The 15,724-nt window shown below is 39.3% G+C and overlaps 5 protein-coding genes across 8 annotated transcripts; 4 read left to right on the forward strand and 1 right to left on the reverse strand.

The window, feature by feature from the left end:
* Nucleotides 1–21: 21 nt before the first annotated feature.
* On the forward strand, nucleotides 22–2,439 carry LOC135167666 (juvenile hormone epoxide hydrolase 1-like). The gene is made up of 8 exons (XM_064131094.1): nucleotides 22–175; nucleotides 258–381; nucleotides 618–810; nucleotides 876–1,120; nucleotides 1,202–1,317; nucleotides 1,377–1,576; nucleotides 1,738–1,969; nucleotides 2,050–2,439. Exons 1-8 carry the CDS (start codon nucleotides 117–119, stop codon nucleotides 2,249–2,251), a joined length of 1,371 nt encoding a protein of 456 aa, XP_063987164.1. The 5' UTR covers nucleotides 22–116; the 3' UTR covers nucleotides 2,252–2,439.
* Nucleotides 2,440–2,846: 407 nt separating this feature from the next.
* LOC135167680 (uncharacterized) lies at nucleotides 2,847–4,635 on the forward strand. Of its 2 annotated transcripts, none has more exons than XM_064131129.1 (2): nucleotides 2,847–3,307; nucleotides 4,015–4,635. In XM_064131129.1, exons 1-2 carry the CDS (start codon nucleotides 3,153–3,155, stop codon nucleotides 4,298–4,300), a joined length of 441 nt encoding a protein of 146 aa, XP_063987199.1. In that variant the 5' UTR covers nucleotides 2,847–3,152; the 3' UTR covers nucleotides 4,301–4,635. The 2 variants fall into 2 exon arrangements, with proteins under 2 accessions (XP_063987199.1, XP_063987200.1); XM_064131130.1 differs by lacking the exon at nucleotides 2,847–3,307 and adding an exon at nucleotides 3,523–3,937.
* A 267-nt stretch (nucleotides 4,636–4,902) lies between these two features.
* Nucleotides 4,903–7,040, forward strand: LOC135167664 (suppressor APC domain-containing protein 2). 2 transcript variants are annotated; one of them, XM_064131092.1, is made up of 5 exons: nucleotides 4,903–6,052; nucleotides 6,128–6,274; nucleotides 6,343–6,555; nucleotides 6,623–6,770; nucleotides 6,832–7,040. In XM_064131092.1, the coding sequence occupies exons 1-4, from the start codon at nucleotides 5,123–5,125 to the stop codon at nucleotides 6,767–6,769; spliced, it is 1,437 nt and encodes a 478-aa protein (XP_063987162.1). In that variant the 5' UTR covers nucleotides 4,903–5,122; the 3' UTR covers nucleotide 6,770; nucleotides 6,832–7,040. The 2 variants fall into 2 exon arrangements, with proteins under 2 accessions (XP_063987162.1, XP_063987161.1); XM_064131091.1 differs by having other exon boundaries at nucleotides 4,904–6,052; nucleotides 6,623–6,765.
* A 152-nt stretch (nucleotides 7,041–7,192) lies between these two features.
* LOC135167683 (scavenger receptor class F member 2-like) lies at nucleotides 7,193–9,618 on the forward strand. Its single transcript, XM_064131134.1, has 4 exons — nucleotides 7,193–7,829; nucleotides 8,249–8,386; nucleotides 8,483–8,614; nucleotides 8,795–9,618. The coding sequence occupies exons 1-4, from the start codon at nucleotides 7,784–7,786 to the stop codon at nucleotides 8,857–8,859; spliced, it is 381 nt and encodes a 126-aa protein (XP_063987204.1). The 5' UTR covers nucleotides 7,193–7,783; the 3' UTR covers nucleotides 8,860–9,618.
* On the reverse strand, nucleotides 9,028–14,021 carry LOC135167653 (cold shock domain-containing protein E1-like). Of its 2 annotated transcripts, none has more exons than XM_064131070.1 (8): nucleotides 13,635–14,021; nucleotides 13,176–13,546; nucleotides 12,566–13,006; nucleotides 12,209–12,482; nucleotides 11,895–12,134; nucleotides 11,606–11,811; nucleotides 10,773–11,354; nucleotides 9,028–10,700 (listed from the first exon to the last, which is right to left on the reverse strand). In XM_064131070.1, the coding sequence occupies exons 1-8, from the start codon at nucleotides 14,019–14,021 to the stop codon at nucleotides 10,529–10,531; spliced, it is 2,673 nt and encodes an 890-aa protein (XP_063987140.1). In that variant the 3' UTR covers nucleotides 9,028–10,528. The 2 variants fall into 2 exon arrangements, with proteins under 2 accessions (XP_063987140.1, XP_063987139.1); XM_064131069.1 differs by having other exon boundaries at nucleotides 11,895–12,137.
* Between the last annotated feature and the right edge of the window lie 1,703 nt (nucleotides 14,022–15,724).

Here is a 15,724-nt window from a genome sequence, read left to right on the forward strand (position 1 = left end):
CTCATCCCCACCACTGATTACATGCGACCTCGGTTCTTATATCTACTTCGGAAAATATCGCAGTTAGTGTTTGCGAGTCCATTCGAGCAGTTTTACAATTTATAAAAGCACAAACAATGATTGTCAAGGGGCTTTTAGGAGTACTCTTGGCTGTCGGTGTCTCCTATCACTTCGTGTGCGTTCCCTTAATTATTTTCAACGAGATACGTGACCGTCTAATTAAATCTTCTGATTTTTTAACGTTCTATTTTATTTAGAGGGCCCATTCTGCTGAACGACACGCCTCACGAAGTTCCAACACTACCAGAAAATAATTGGGGACCCATTGGAGCTAAAGAAGATTCTTCGATCAGGCCTTTCAAGATTGATATTCCCAAAAATGTAACCATGTCTGTTTGTCTCATGAATTTTTTTCAGACATGAACGATTGCTTTAATCAGATCAGGAGAGACGTGATAAACTCCAATTGATCTAGAGTATTCCCCAGTTTTTAATGACCGATTTTTTTTTATAATTCGTTTATTCCTTCTGAGGAAGTAAAGAAGTGAAGTTTTCCTCGTATTTATATTAATTAAAGTGCTTCATGATTTATATTCCCTGTTCACTTGCTCTATTAGGTAATTGAGGACCTCAAGCAGAAATTATCTGGCACCAGGAATTTGACCCCACCCCTGGAGAACACCGGCTGGAGTTACGGTGTTTCCGGTGCATATCTCAAGACAATTATCGATTATTGGAGGAATAAATATGACTGGTATAAACGTCAGGAGCTCCTCAACAAGTATCCCCAGTTTATCACGCAAATTCAAGGTCGGTATTGTCAGCAATTACTCGAACAGATGATGAAAACTCAGTCATAATTGTTTCTTCCAAAGGTCTAGATATTCACTACATCCACGTGAAGCCATCTAAGGCTCTGAAGAATGGGAAGCCCTTGAGGGTTCTTCCACTCCTTCTGGTGCATGGCTGGCTAGGATCTGTCGTCGAATTCCAGAAGATCATTCCTATGTTGACGACACCACGTCCTGATGCCGATTTTGTCTTTGAAGTTATTGCTCCCTCGTTGCCGGGGTACGGATTTTCCCAGGGAGCCGTTCGTCCGGGTCTTGGTCATGCTCAGGTTGATTATCCTTTTGTGTTATTCTCCTAGACTTCTTTCTCAGGATGGCTCAGTTGTTCACGATGATGTGTTGAATTTTAGATCGCCGTGATTTTTAAAAATTTGATGATACGTCTAGGATTTAATAAATTCTACACGCAAGGTGGAGACTGGGGAAGTGCTATCACTTCTGATATAGCAATACTATTTCCAGAAAGGTATGGGGTTAACGGCTGCCCGGTTGATAACCCACTATATTATTTAATAACTCCAACAGGGTCCTAGGCTCACATTTAAATATGTGCTGGGTGTCTGGTCCTCGAGCCATGTTCTGGCAGTTTCTTGGATCGTATTTTCCCTCGTTCGTGGTCGACCCTGAGCACGTCGCCAAGCTCTATCCGATGTCCAAGCACTGGTCCAGAACCATGGAGGAATCTGGATATTTCCACATCCAGGCCACCAAACCGGATACTGTCGGTGAGTGTGGGAAATCCATTGATCGACATTTTACCTCAGAATAAATCATGATTTATTCAAATAGAAAATCACGAATCTCTGAATTGCTCCAACTTCTGCAGACATTTTTCACTGACTAGCAAAACGTCTCAACAAAAACAAAAATTTGTCGCTCATTCCAGGAGTTGGGCTCAATAATGCTCCAGCCGGACTAGCAGCCTACATTCTCGAGAAATTCAGTACCTGGACGAATCCAGATTACCGATTCCGTGGAGATGGTGGTTTGTTAGAAAAATTTACATTAGATGAGCTCCTCGACAACGTTATGATCTACTGGGTAACGAATTCCATCACAACGAGTGTCAGACTGTACGCCGAAAGCTTCAGCGCTGAGAATCGTGATAAATTAGATCAGTGAGTCATTAGTCCCCTTCCCAAATAATAATGCCGTTCATTTACATTTAAAATTAATCTTTGTTGTTTGTTTTTCAAAGTATTCAGTCGTACGTGCCGACAGCCTGCGCGGTATTCCCCCACGAGATCCTCTACATCCCCGAAAAAATCGCCAAGTTGCGATTCAAAAATTTGACGCAATTTAATCACTTGCCACGTGGAGGCCACTTTGCAGCGTTTGAGGAGCCGAAAGTCCTGGCTGATGATGTGTGGACGTTCGTTAAAAACCTCGAGAGGGCTTGAAAATGTGCTATTCATTTTTTTTTATGAAATTCGAGACTAATCCAGGTGCGACGAAGTTAAGAAGAGGATAAAATTATTATCTAATAATATAAAATAGATGGTAAGTGAGCCATTTTCGAATGACATGTCGATATTGGATTCAAATGTTTATATTTCTTATAAAATAAAAGATTAATTGCGAAAAAAAATTGAAGGCAAGCGAAATAATCAGTTCCCCGAACCAATCGTTATCGTGATAGCTGCCTATGTTTCAAAATATTTACTTTAGAAAAATACCCAGGGTATCGCAGTCAGGGTATCACTGCCGTCCAACGATTGCGTTCAAATGGAAGATTCAACAAATTAATATAAAAAAATTTAATAATGCCAAATAATGAATCTTAATGATTTCATTGACTAGTCCATCGAAGAATGTCATTAGATCATCTATCGTTAACGAGTCTAATCTATTATACAGATAAAAATTCTTCAGGAGAGGAATTTCAGTGCTGTTGGGGTCATATTTTTGAAAAAAAATACTTCAAATTCATATCGAATATTTATAATTTCCTGATAACGATTTTTTAAAATGAAATTTCCCATTTTATCCGTTAAAAACCGCTGAAGGTCCCCAAAACTGGGGCATTGTCAGTTGCTGGACTGTTGAGGTACCTTCATACCATCAATAAACCCACATTTTCCAATAAAAAATCATGACAATTCCTCCCAATGACGTAAGCGGAGTGTCAAGAGAAGTGGTACACTGTACAGTGTGGGGGGAAAACAGTCTGCGGATGGCCTCGAGGGGGGAACCTCTCGCAACTATACTACGTACAGTTCTCTACTCTTGTAATAAACCGTAGTTGGCCTTTCTTTACCTTCACAAGTCCCAAAAAAACAATATCCAAGAGACATTCGTACAATGCTGGGGAGATCGAGGTTTGGGTCAAGTCGTGGGTACAGTTTCAACACCTCGAAACACCCATTCGGGAAGAGACACCGGAACTGGCTATTTCTGAATCGGCGAAAGTCAAGGCACCATCGTCACGAGAGAAATCGTTCGGTGGAAGAGGGCAGGTAAGAGCCTATAGTACTTCAGATGTTTTGGGTATATTTACTGTTTGGCCCGGAGGCATGAGGCTGCGTTGTCACTTTCTTAAAAAAATCTCCAGGAGTCATCCGTAAGGCGTTGTTACGTTTGGAGTCATGAGGCTCAAAAGTCCCCTACCAAGGCGCGGAACGTACAAGTAAGCAGTTTATCCCCCCAACACAATAGACACATTTTTTTTTTCCATTCATTCGGTCCCACCGAGTGTGAAAGACGATACCGATGGGACAGGGGAACAAGACGGAGTGAATAAATATCTCGAGGTAACGTGGGTGTACGTGGAAATGCTCTCTGGAGCGTGAATAAGACACGGGGGAGAGGGAACAACAATAGGGGTGCAGAAAGTGTGATGGTCAGTTGCAGCTGTTTGTATCCCTCTCTCCCCTTCATCGTATACTGAATTACGCACGTGCCCATTTGTGTTAGTTCGTCTCGAGGAGAAAAAAATGTTTGACGTTTATTAGGCCCTATTAACTCTGATAGAATCAAATAATGTTCTGAAGACGTGCAGTTAACATTTTAATTTCGATCATGTCGTTCTACTCGAGCTTCACTCCCGAAGAAATGACGAGAATTCAGCCTTTCATCCGGGCCAAATGGTAGTGAAAGCCATTCAGACATTTATTATTCCCTTCGGATTTTTTTTGTTGCTAATGTATACTGTTTTTTTGTCCAGTGTAATCATGACAAGGGACTCACCACCTATCGAGTCAATCTCGGCAATTCACGACGCATCCGATGCCGAACGTCCTGGACATCTGGAGATTTCAACAACTTCGAGTAAATCCAGGGATGAGGATGCGACTGATGCCATCGAAATCCAAACTAAGGAGCCTACAAAGAACGGTCACAATGGGGTTAATCACAAATTGAAGAATCATTATCATGAGGAAAAGGACAATGACTGTTGTGTTAAGTGTGTATACTTTGCTCAACAATGTTGCGAGTGTGTGATAGTCTGAGTGATTGGATTATTTTTGATTCCTGGGAAATTTAATCGACTACGTTTTATAAAGATATACAGCGAGTATTTTTTTAGAATGAGTTATCTATTTATTTGTAATGGAGGTATGACGATTGGGAGATTCGTGAATTTTTGGCGAATGAGGTTAGCGTCGGTGGTTTGGCGGGAGGGGGACAATGCCAGCGACATACTGCGAACTGGGGCCGGGAAGTGGCGCCGCTCAGTGTCAACTGCCTCGTCTCCCGCCGATTTTTTGTTGGCAATGGTCAGATGAATGTAGAGATACATAATTAATGTGTAATTAGAGACCACATATTTTTAGGAAACAATAAAGTGAGCTCTCTGCCAGTAATTGACTTTCCATTTTTCCATTAGCGATGGAAACACAATTCTATCTCCTCAAACATTCCATAAATTGCTAATAGAAAAATTTATTTATATTTACATAAACCCATAATACATAATGTACTTGAAACCTTTGTGAGGAAGCAATTGATTGATAGGTCTTCAATCTATAACCACATTTGAAAATTCCCGCCCGCTCTGGGCGCCAGCGACAGTCGCCCGGTGAAAACCCACCGTAAATCTGCGCATCACTAACGCAAGAATGTCACTTGTCAGTGTGGTGAGGGTGGTATATACTGGTGGACAACAATTGATCCATTACTCGTCGATTACTTATCATTCAGGGCATGTAGCAGCTGTCGCGTACCCGTTAAACCGTCCCACAGCCCTCCGCAATGATGACAACAGCATTATCATCGTGACTACTAACAACACCGTAACCAATACTCCATAAATTACCATAAATATTTCAAACATGGCACAAATACCATCCACGGATGATCTACCCAAGAGTTTTCTATCAGCAATGAGGACACTGTTCCGAATAATGGATGATCAAAATTCGGGTTACGTCAAGTACTCGGATATCGAGGAGCGGTGGCAGGATGATGGTACCCAGGGTTTGCCCAAGGGTGTTCTGGAGAGTTTGAAAAAACTTACACCACCGAATGGGCTGTTGTCCTTCGACAGATTCTGCGCTGGGCTCAAGATGTGTCTGCTTCAGATAAAAAATGATACCGATGTGAAGGAGAGTCATATGAATCGAGAAACTGGACAACCGAATAGACCCCCATCAGCCCCATTCCTCACTGGTGATAGCCAGGGAAAAACTCCCTGGACATCCCCAAATACAGCTGCCATACGTCCCAACAATGCCAATGCCATTTCTCAGCAGAGAACCCTCAGCATGCCTCAGCTAATTACAGGAAAAAAGGAAACTGTGAGTAACTCCTATCATCACTATCACAACCATCACCATCACTATGGAGCCAGTAACAACGATAATCCAGGCAATTGCAATCCAATGCCATTAGACAATATCGAGGGTAGGAGTAATCAGGAGTTGAAAGTTGTCAAGCCACTGGGACCACCAAAACCCCCAAGAACAGGGGCTGCTAATTTTGATAAATCAGAAATAAGAACAGCTCTTCAGAATTGGCAGATGGGGCTCATGATGAGTGATGGGGACAAGTGCATTGATAAATCTAGGCAAATCGTGACAAATGGTAGTAGTTATGGGGTAGACTCTAGGTGTTTGAGCTCGTTGAGACCTCAGAGAATTCTCGGAGATGGCAAGGCTGGGGAGATCCATAATAATGAAATTGGAATTCCTTTGAAGAAGAACACCGTGCGCAGGAGAGAGCCTAGGAGACATACGTTACAGAATGGCATTGATTATAACTTGGTAATTAGACAGTTCTGGGGGAGTTTCTCTCATATTAAAATCATAATTTTCCGTTGAATGTCTGAAAAATTACAGGTGAAAAGGATGAAACAAATCGAACAAGAGAGAGATGTACTGCTTCAAGGCCTCGCAGCCGTTGACAAAGCGAGGGAGTGGTATTTGAAGCAGATTTCAGTGACTCAGGAGAAGATCAGACACCTGGGGAATATGGGCTCCCACGTGGTACCTTTTAAAATATATTTCTATGGACTATAATAATTTTCGGGGAAGCTAATCGTCATTGTCAACAGGAACAGTGGACAGAAGCCCAACAAGAGCGTTTAGAACTTCAGAGAGCTAGAGTTTTAGAAGTGAATCGTCACTTAGCAGCTCTGATAACGAGCTGGGAACGAGGTGGACTGCCAATGCACATGAATCTCGCGTTCTTGAGTACCCCCAGTTCGGCGCAATTGAGTCAAGATATGATGGCGCGATTGAAGCAACAGAATCGTAGATTAACCGAAGTAATTCATTTTTTCGTCACTCATAATTTGTTGAACGTCCAATAATGGAATTGGCGATTTGTTGCAGGAGGTGAGCAAGAAAGGCCACAAAATAGTTCTCCTTGAACAGGAGAAAGAGAATTTAATGCGGGAGTTGTACAGTCGTCAATCGGGAATGATCCAGTCTCGTCGATCTACAATGATCCACGAGCAGCACGATCAGACATTCATGTAAGGTACTTATTTACCCACATTCTCCCACCTCATCGACCTGAATAATAACCCAAGTATTTTCAGAATCTAGAAAGCCTTGAAAATCTACATCATAAAAATGTACATTCCAATTGAGCTATTGACTGCCAGGACACAGGGTAAAATCAGCTATTTTAAGTGCTCTGCAATCTTTGTAATCCGTCCAATGAATTATGAATGTTATAACTATAACAATTTTCTATTATTTTCTCAGATTATAAATTATTAAACTAATAAACAGAGTATACAACGAAGAGATTATGTCAATGGAAATTGTCTGGTTCATTTTTCGAAAATGTTCCTACAATTTTCGTTCGTGAAATATCATCATCGCTCGTGTTTCGCTAGCTGTTATCACCAGCTCATGCCGTTGGCTCCATTACTTAGTATTTTTTATCATTCAACGGAGAAAAACGTTAGAGATGTGTGAGCGCATAGATACACTCTTCCCTCATATCTACTGTGACCAGTTCAACTCTGATAAGATCCAACTTCCTCTCCGTCCCCCAAACGCTAACGGTTTCAAGATGAATTCGTATTCTCAAATTTAGAAATTATAGTTCTCCCGCTCCTCTTCCGAAGAAATGTGGAAAAAATAAATTAAACTTCCCGAACGACTTCAGACCCAAAAAATCACGAAATAAAACCCTCTGGAGGTGATTTTAAAGCTCATGACAGCGAGAATGATGAAAAAAAAAAGAGGCGGAGCCGCAAGTGCAATGGCTTGGAGGCTCCGCGCACATGCACGAATCCCAGGGGACAGAGGTTTCTTTTGTATTTTAGTCCGTCACTAGCTGACACGCGTACTCTTTTCTACTCAAGCTACCCCACGCGCGTCTTTTGCTCATTCACTCTCGCATTGTCACTGAAATAGTGTCGCGAAGTTCCTTTGTAATATTTTCAAGTGCACGCGAGCATTTCTAGGAGTGCGAGCCACCCTTTGTCGGAGGGAAAACAGAATTTTGAAATTTTTCATTTACGAGAGAGGGAGATAATCATGGGAAAAATCGCCATTTATTGTGTTATCATCGTCGTCGCAGTGGGTATGTTCTATTCTTTTGAATTTTCTCTTGGGGATATTTAAATTTGTCACTCAGTGAGGGGTGTGTGCTTCCATGCCCACCCGCTTGCACTCTCCTATCATGTTGATGATATAGAAAATTATAAATTAATAGTATAATTTTAATAATACTTTTGTACTGGATTTTCATCCTTAATATTTTTTTCTAACAATTCAGTATCGAAATTCACATAGTAAAATGATTGTAAAATATTAAGACTCGTGGAAAATGGACAAATCATGTCGATAAAAAATTTGATTAATTTTTTTATCCCTTAAAAAATTATCATGCTGTACGTGCATTGAGTGGGAAGTTGTTGTTGCTGTTGAGTGCATCCGGTGCTTCCGATAGTAAATAAGAGAATACGTTAATCACTACAATCGGCATTAAATTTTAATCAGGAATTCTCGGGGAGGCGTGCGATCTCGATCAAATGAGACACGGTTGCAGGATTTTTAATAATCAGTGCAGTTGCGGGTACGGATGCAGAGCTGAGTACAGATACGACTCGAATGAGTCTTGCAAAATGGCACTAAAGGGTAATTATTTGGATTCCACCGTGAACATGCTCTGTAGAATTTATGGATTTGTTGCAACAGAGACTCATAGTTTTTTACATTTTTCGTTACCTCTAGGTCGACGTCACGATATTTGCAGTCGTCAGCGACCCTGCCTTCATGACGGCTCGTGTCTTCAGATTTCACAAGAGCCTGGATACAAGTGTCAATGCGAGGGCACTGGATATTACGGCGCACGCTGTGATAGAGGTAATCATTAATTTTCTATTGCAATTGGGGAGAATTAGACGGAATAGTTCCTCACTCCTTAATTTATCAAAGGAAGAGCCCCAGAATTATCGAACGATAAAATTCTCTATCAATTGCTCAACAATATCACGTCTATTCCTCCAATCTCGAACTAAAAAAATCTATCATTTTTATTTCCAGAATGTCCGCGGCCAAACAGCTTGAAATTCCGTGGTCCATTCCCATACGAGTGCGTCGTTATCTAAATTCTATAAAATTGTCTCCCCAAGCAAAACCACGATGCATGCGTTTTTTCTCCCAGCTCCACTTAGTTCCTTATCACCCTGAAAGAACAGCATTTTGTTTCTCCAATGATACTGTACATAAAACAATAAACTATACATGAACTGCCACTTCTGAAGTAGATGAACAGATTTTGTTATTGTTTGCAAGGTTTATTCATCAATAGTTTTACAGTGTTTTGTTTTTTTTTTTCATCTTTTGGTTTCCCTCCTCGTTATGGTTTCATCGAATGGGTTCCGATGAAAGCACACTTGGTATCCGTGAACGCTCCAATTAATAGTGTAATCATGTCTTCGCTTATCACACTATTACAATTAATGCCATTCTTACCTCCGTGGTTTCATTATTGTTTTCATGATTTTCCCTTACAAAAAACGTGAACGACAAACGCATCAGAAAATTTTCACCACCTTTATCTCACTGTACCTTTCTCGAGCATCACTCGTCCCCCACCCTTTTTGCGCACTTCAATATTTTCCTCTGTTTTTCAACTTGAATTCATTATACTAATTTGATTCATCGTGTTTTCTCAAACACGTGACTGAATGAGGAACTTAACAACGTATTTATATATTCATATATAATATATTATCTAGAACAAACTGGTGGCCAGTTTTTTTTGCATTTATTTTTCATGATTTTCAAAAAAATTGTTTCAATTCGATCATTTTCCTTTCTTTTTATATTTTTGAATTTTTTTTTATCCATAAACATGCAATGCGGTACGGTACACGCATTGAGTTTGAATTTTATTTGTGATACGTATTGTTTACATTTGTTCATCACTCCCCGGTGTTGCGCTGAAAATTTACGGGAATATTTTTGTTTTTACTTCTCTTATAATTCGTTTTCTCAATTTATTCTTTTCATTCACACACACACTCGTTCTCACATTCACTCCCATTTGCTCGGATAACAGTAATGGTCTATCTTTCATGTAAATATTTTCTCGTAACCATTGAAAATCAATACAGTTCCAATTTTCAATCAGGCAATGTTGAATTTCTTTCCAGTGGGGTTTTGTTCATTATTTGTTTCTTACACATTGTCTGCTCTGTTTTTTGTCATTTTTCATTTTCATTTTTAAATTAACTTAATTTACATAATTTTTTTCCCCGCTAATAAAAAATACCATTATGAAATTAACGAAAGAAAGAGAAATAAATGGATGGATACATGTTAATCAATCGATAATAATTATACCATTAATTAATGAGAAAAGAAAGTTCGATGGAAGGCGACGATAATCAATAAAATGAGACGCCTGAAGTAACCCTCGTTCTAAATAAATTACGTATTATTTTTCATCATGATGTAAATGTGTGCCGTCTTCGCGGATTTATTAAATTATGGCTCGTTGTTTTCATGATACAAATATTTATACCCAAATTCGCCATTACTTTGTTTTCTCTCAAAGGCTCCTCTTGCCGTGTGATTATTTGTATTAGTCACTTTTCAAAGAATAAGTCTCGATTTGGCAATTTTATTTAACGTGTGGTTTTGTTGCTATTAATGCCGTGCAATTTTAATCGCGGCATCAACCAGCATCGACTAAAAAATCATAATTACTTCAATGATGGATGGGATTAATTTTTTATGCACGTCTACCATTGATGCTGAGTCTTGTCTCTTCTACTCTTCAAGACATCCGGCAACACGCTGTGAACGTTCTTGAGTAAAGCCACGTGTGCCATCCGGTCCTTTGGGCTGTCTGATTACTGTTAATTTTGGGCCCGCGTCTTCCAATGAGACCGTACGGAGTCGGCTTATCAGGCGTTCAGGTCGTTGTTGTACAGATTCTCCACTAAAAAATTAATAAATTATTGAAACAAAGTTCATTAGTTATTATAACATTTATATTTGTTTAATATAATACCTCAGTCGTGTAACATTGCAAGCCGATGATTTTCCATTCCTCTGATTAGTAACGAGTACGAATTCCACTTGATCACCGGGCTGGAGAGTTGCATTATCCTTAACTTCAGTCATATGAAAGAAAAGTTTTTTTCCCTCGTCAACTTCATAAGCTAGAAATCCAAATGCTGCCTTAACAGCGTCAACAGTTGCTATTCTCTTCTTTCTAACGGCAACGATATTACAAGCATGCCCCTCAGAATCAATTTGAAACTGCACAGGATCATTGATCTGCAGTAATTCACGTTTATTTATCAGTCCCATTATTCCAAATTCATATTCTGGTGTTTTATCATCATCAGTTGAAGACAATTTTATTAAACCAGCGTACTCCTGCTGTTCGGGATTGGCACTGCGCAAAGGTCTCGTGACAACACCGTCGAGCACTTCACTGACAACAGTAGCACGTGGTATTGTACCACGTGCAACGACACGCACTGATTCAGCTGCTATACATCCACCTGTACCACGAACAGTTCCTGTGTTCACTGTACATTCAATTTCAGATCCAAGCTCTAAGTTGCTTGCATCACCATCAAAAGTGCTAAAAGGAGGGAAATTAATATTTATTATTGTGTGACGTGAACAACTCAGTGATAATTTTTTTTATAAATAAAAGACATTGCAGACTCTGATCGAACCCAGCAAAATAGATAACGAAAGAGTATGAACAATGTGGAAATTTTATTTCAAAGATTTATTGGAATGTCCCAAAAAATTAGACGAGGAATTCATAAAATTGTAAAAAAGCTAAGAATAAAGACTTTAAAATTGTTATTATCCATCTTCGCTCACCTAAAGTGAAAAAATATTTCTTTTTCATGATTAACAGTCTCGATGAATCCAAAACCATCCTTGAGAGCTGCAATAAAACCTTGACAAATTTGGCCAACCGGTTTGTCACTTCCATTCTGCGTTTTTTCAAGTGGTGGATTTACCAATGATATATCCACTGCTACTAATTCCTTATTTCTCTTTACCTGGCAGATGCCGAATTTAACCTATTGTTGCAGAAAATAATGGGAACTAATTATTTTAAATCCCAATCGTTTTTTTTTGTTCATTACAAAAAATGTGTACATACCTTCTCATTCAATTTAGGAATACTCTTAGGATCGCAATCCTTGGCAAAGAAAATAATACTTTTTTGAGCCCCATCTTTACCCGTGTACCCAATTAACCCCGGCTCCAGTCCATTGACATCCTGAATAACATTTCCACGTACATCGCTCTCAGTAACAGTTTCAAACTGAACAGTTCCGGCAGGCAGGTGTTTGAGCCTGATAGCACTGTGCCGCATGTTTCCAAAGAAAGTCGGTGGATCCTGCTATTGATAGATTTAATTTATGAACAATTCTCCATCGACTTATAAAGTCCCTACAACAATTATCTACTTACACAGAGGCCGGCTTGAATGACGGTAAACTCCACCTCATCCCCAACACTTATTTCGCGATCAATGTCAAGCACTTCATTAAAGTGGAAGAACAATCTGGTGTCTCGGTCGACGCAGCGAATGAATCCAAATCCATCCTTCAACGATGCAATAACACCCTGCTCGCGTCTCTCACCGGAGACAGCGAATGACTCAGGTAGCAGCGATATCTCGGTGGCCCTTTTCAATTGATCTCTCGTATCAGTGGCTATTAAAAATTGTACCCAATCGCCGTGCCTAAATCAATCAATCGAAAAATATAAATGAAATGATCTCTTGACTCTTCAAGTACAACTAAATATAGAAAATAAAGTGATTACTTGAGTGTAAAATCTCCCTTCTGGTCCTTATCCCCAAATGGCACTTCCACCTCAGAATAATCTGGTGCTCGATAACGTATACGACCGGGCAGTGGATCGTTCTGATGACGTGCAGCATTGCCCCTCTCCAGTGACTTCAGTACTTGCCCCTTCATTATTTCATGATTAACTTCCTCGAATACTATCGAACCTGGTGGTAATTTTGTTATATTACACGCAACTTCTTTTCCGTTACGTGTTTGAATGATAAATTCGACGTCATCCCCCAATTTTAACTCCTCTTTAACTGTTTTAGCCTCGCTGAAGTGAAAAAATATCTCTTTAACCACATCAGCACGCTCGATAAATCCAAAACTCTCCTTCATGGAGCATACGACACCACGGTAACGAACTGGATGGGCTGGATTCTCCAGTCGCACGTGACAAGCACCCAAGTTTCCACTGGAATTTTTTAAAATTAATCAGTACGGGATTATTGATATTTTGAATATCTACCGAGGTGAATTGTCCAGTGGAAGGCACTGTCTTGACTCGAGGACATCGTCTCCTCTGGATAATTAATCCATTAAAACCTCTGGAAAATTCACCTGATTAAAAAAAGCCAATTTACCGTTGATTAGTTGCAATCTGAAATGACACTTTGTCACCAGCGCGTAAAGTGACATTTCCCTCGACATCGTCTTTGGTATAAGGGAGAAAGAAGCATTCTCCACGATTCTCGTAGCTAATTCGACCCTGAGAATCACCACTCGCTGGTAATTCCGTTGTAACGTTACCAGTGACTCTCTCCTCGCTCAGCACAACTTCAGGAGCTATTTTATTGACAATACTCGCTATTGGTTTGCCAGTTCTACGATCATATGTCATTTCAAACTCAACTGGGTCACCAATTTTCAGGTGCTCAATGGTACCGCTGAATTGGCTGAAGTGGAAAAACAAACGCGCCTGTCTCTCACAGCACTGGATAAATCCGTAAGAATGCTGAAGAAGAGAGGACAATTTTTTAAAAATAGTCTGGATGTGATAAACTGTTTTAACTACAATATTCTTAGTAATGCATAAAAGTTACCAATAATTTTTCAATGATACCCGCTTCCCGTAGCCCTTGGTTAACAGACTGATCTTGATAAGAAGAATTATTAGTCACTGGTTCTTGTGTATATTGCGCGTTATTATCCATATTTAACGAGCGATTGGGGAATCTAGCAGTGCCATTTCGTGGTGACGTAGCTGGTGCATATCCAGTGTATGATATTTTACCACCGTCCGGTGGTGATCCCATATATCCCTGAACATCACCCCTATAACCCGTCCCATTGCGATAATGACTGTTGGTCGACTGGGTACCACCGACAATACTTTTAGTCGGTATTGACATTGACTTGTAGTCAAGTATAGCTGGATCAGAGTTCATTATTGGCGGCTGGAAACTCTTCCACTGAGGATCGTTGGACATTTTAACTCAATTATTTGATTAAAATTTATTTCCACTGCTGTTTACTTGGAACTGTTCTCCACGCAGTTTATTATTTTATTTGTTTCCTTAATTGTTTCCCGCTAATTCGGTGGGCGAAGGGAGGCTCACTGCCTTCCTCCTCCCTATCGTTATTCACTTGATCGCAATATATTGTTTCCTCTTGTTTTACTTATATTAAGAAATTTTTTAGTCTTTTCAATAGTATTTAAGTGTTAACATAGATATCACAGAATGGTTCTTGGTACCTTAAATCGTTCGTTTTTCTTTTTACTCCGTTTCCTCGACAAAAAAAAACTTCTCTTTTTGAATTCAACTATTAGGACGTTAGGAGAACTTGAATTTGTAATTTCTGATGAACGAGGAATTCGCTGGGGTCGTTCAGGGGGGTTAGTTTATTCTCGCGGTATTCGATTTAATATCGAGAACAATATTTTTGGCACTCGTTTATAATGATTGGAGTGTCCTTTGGATTCGATTAGTTAAAAATTTACAATTTTCACCAAGTGATGTACAGCCCAGTATCAGCTATAATCACGATCACTGTGCAATTTAAATCGACCCCGTCATAAGTTTTGTTTTTTTTTTCTACTGAAATTTTCGTTGGCTCGACGCACCAACGCACATACAAACGAACAAATCAATGAAAACTTTTATGTTTTTATCTTTTAGTATTGGTTTACAAAAAGAGAAAATTATTACAGCACAGTTCACTCCGATTGGACACACAGTTACGCGTTTACTTGATTTATCAATTAAAAATTTACTCTTTTACTTCGTTATTTAACCGCCGATAGTTTTATTAACTTCCACATCAGTCTGCGCGTTGATTATTATTTTCTCATTCGTAAAAAATAATTGAAACGAAAAGAAAAAAATTTGTAAATGTTTTAAAATGTTATCTTGAATTTATTTGTTAGAGGACAAATGTTGGCATGAAAATCCTCAGATGTCTTCAATGCGTGCTGAGTGTGGTTGTGTCGTTACAATAAACTTTTTTTTTTTTAATCGTTATAGTTTATCTCTTGCGTTTCTCTTTGTTCTTCAGCTTTTTGTTTTTAATGTGGAATTTACAGTGAGCGTTGGTTTCAAAAATTGTCCTAAACTAACAATTACACAAGCTGAAAACAAAAGAATAGTATTTGTTTATGAACATTGTGCAGGAGTTATGATTTATTGGTAGAAATATGACTGCGAGTTGTTTTCATTGAGAATAAAAAGAAAGCTATGTGGGTAGGTTATGATGTTACTCTGGTTTTTGTCAGGTTTCTCTTGCCTCTTCACCGACACATTTGTAAACTAGAGTGCGTGAATGTGAATCGCATAATCTGAATCAATGGAGTGAATTTTTAATTATCATAGGGCAGACAATTTAATTCTCCCCTGAGACATATGCCGATGAATATCGTGAGTTTCGTATCAACAATAAATAATGAACCGTTATAATTTCCCAATTTTTTCGCCTATTTATCATTCGTATGTAGTGGTATGTATGTACTATCCAACGAGTTCATCAGCAGTCGGCAGTTTTAGTTTATTCTACTTTTTTTTTCTCCGTGACACGATTCGGATTTTGACTGAATTGTAATCAACATAATATCGCAATTTGTTTATCGAGGAAGTCGACAAATTTTATGCTAAATAATGATGGATTATTTGTGTACAAAACTCGCAGCCAAATGATT

This window comes from Diachasmimorpha longicaudata, chromosome 11 (genome assembly GCF_034640455.1).
Source record: "Diachasmimorpha longicaudata isolate KC_UGA_2023 chromosome 11, iyDiaLong2, whole genome shotgun sequence".
NCBI lineage: Eukaryota > Metazoa > Arthropoda > Insecta > Hymenoptera > Braconidae > Diachasmimorpha > Diachasmimorpha longicaudata.

Bases quoted from the DNA above. Each gene is read 5' to 3' on its own strand.
- LOC135167666 (XM_064131094.1), top strand. From the start codon at position 117: ATGATTGTCAAGGGGCTTTTAGGAGTACTCTTGGCTGTCGGTGTCTCC. The intron at 176-257 runs GTGCGTTCCCTT...TATTTTATTTAG, and splicing joins GGTGTCTCCTATCACTTCGT to AGGGCCCATTCTGCTGAACG. The intron at 811-875 runs GTCGGTATTGTC...TTTCTTCCAAAG, and splicing joins GTTTATCACGCAAATTCAAG to GTCTAGATATTCACTACATC.
- LOC135167664 (XM_064131091.1), top strand. From the start codon at position 5,123: ATGGCACAAATACCATCCACGGATGATCTACCCAAGAGTTTTCTATCA. The intron at 6,053-6,127 runs GTAATTAGACAG...GAAAAATTACAG, and splicing joins ATGGCATTGATTATAACTTG to GTGAAAAGGATGAAACAAAT. The intron at 6,275-6,342 runs GTACCTTTTAAA...CATTGTCAACAG, and splicing joins GGAATATGGGCTCCCACGTG to GAACAGTGGACAGAAGCCCA.
- LOC135167683 (XM_064131134.1), top strand. From the start codon at position 7,784: ATGGGAAAAATCGCCATTTATTGTGTTATCATCGTCGTCGCAGTGG. The intron at 7,830-8,248 runs GTATGTTCTATT...AATTTTAATCAG, and splicing joins TATCATCGTCGTCGCAGTGG to GAATTCTCGGGGAGGCGTGC. The intron at 8,387-8,482 runs GTAATTATTTGG...CGTTACCTCTAG, and splicing joins TTGCAAAATGGCACTAAAGG to GTCGACGTCACGATATTTGC.
- LOC135167653 (XM_064131069.1), bottom strand. From the start codon at position 14,021: ATGTCCAACGATCCTCAGTGGAAGAGTTTCCAGCCGCCAATAATGAAC. The intron at 12,483-12,565 runs GTAATCACTTTA...TGATTGATTTAG, and splicing joins AAGGGAGATTTTACACTCAA to GCACGGCGATTGGGTACAAT. The intron at 12,138-12,208 runs GTAAGTAGATAA...ATCTATCAATAG, and splicing joins TCATTCAAGCCGGCCTCTGT to CAGGATCCACCGACTTTCTT.
- LOC135167680 (XM_064131129.1), top strand. From the start codon at position 3,153: ATGCTGGGGAGATCGAGGTTTGGGTCAAGTCGTGGGTACAGTTTCAAC. The intron at 3,308-4,014 runs GTAAGAGCCTAT...TTTTTTGTCCAG, and splicing joins CGTTCGGTGGAAGAGGGCAG to TGTAATCATGACAAGGGACT.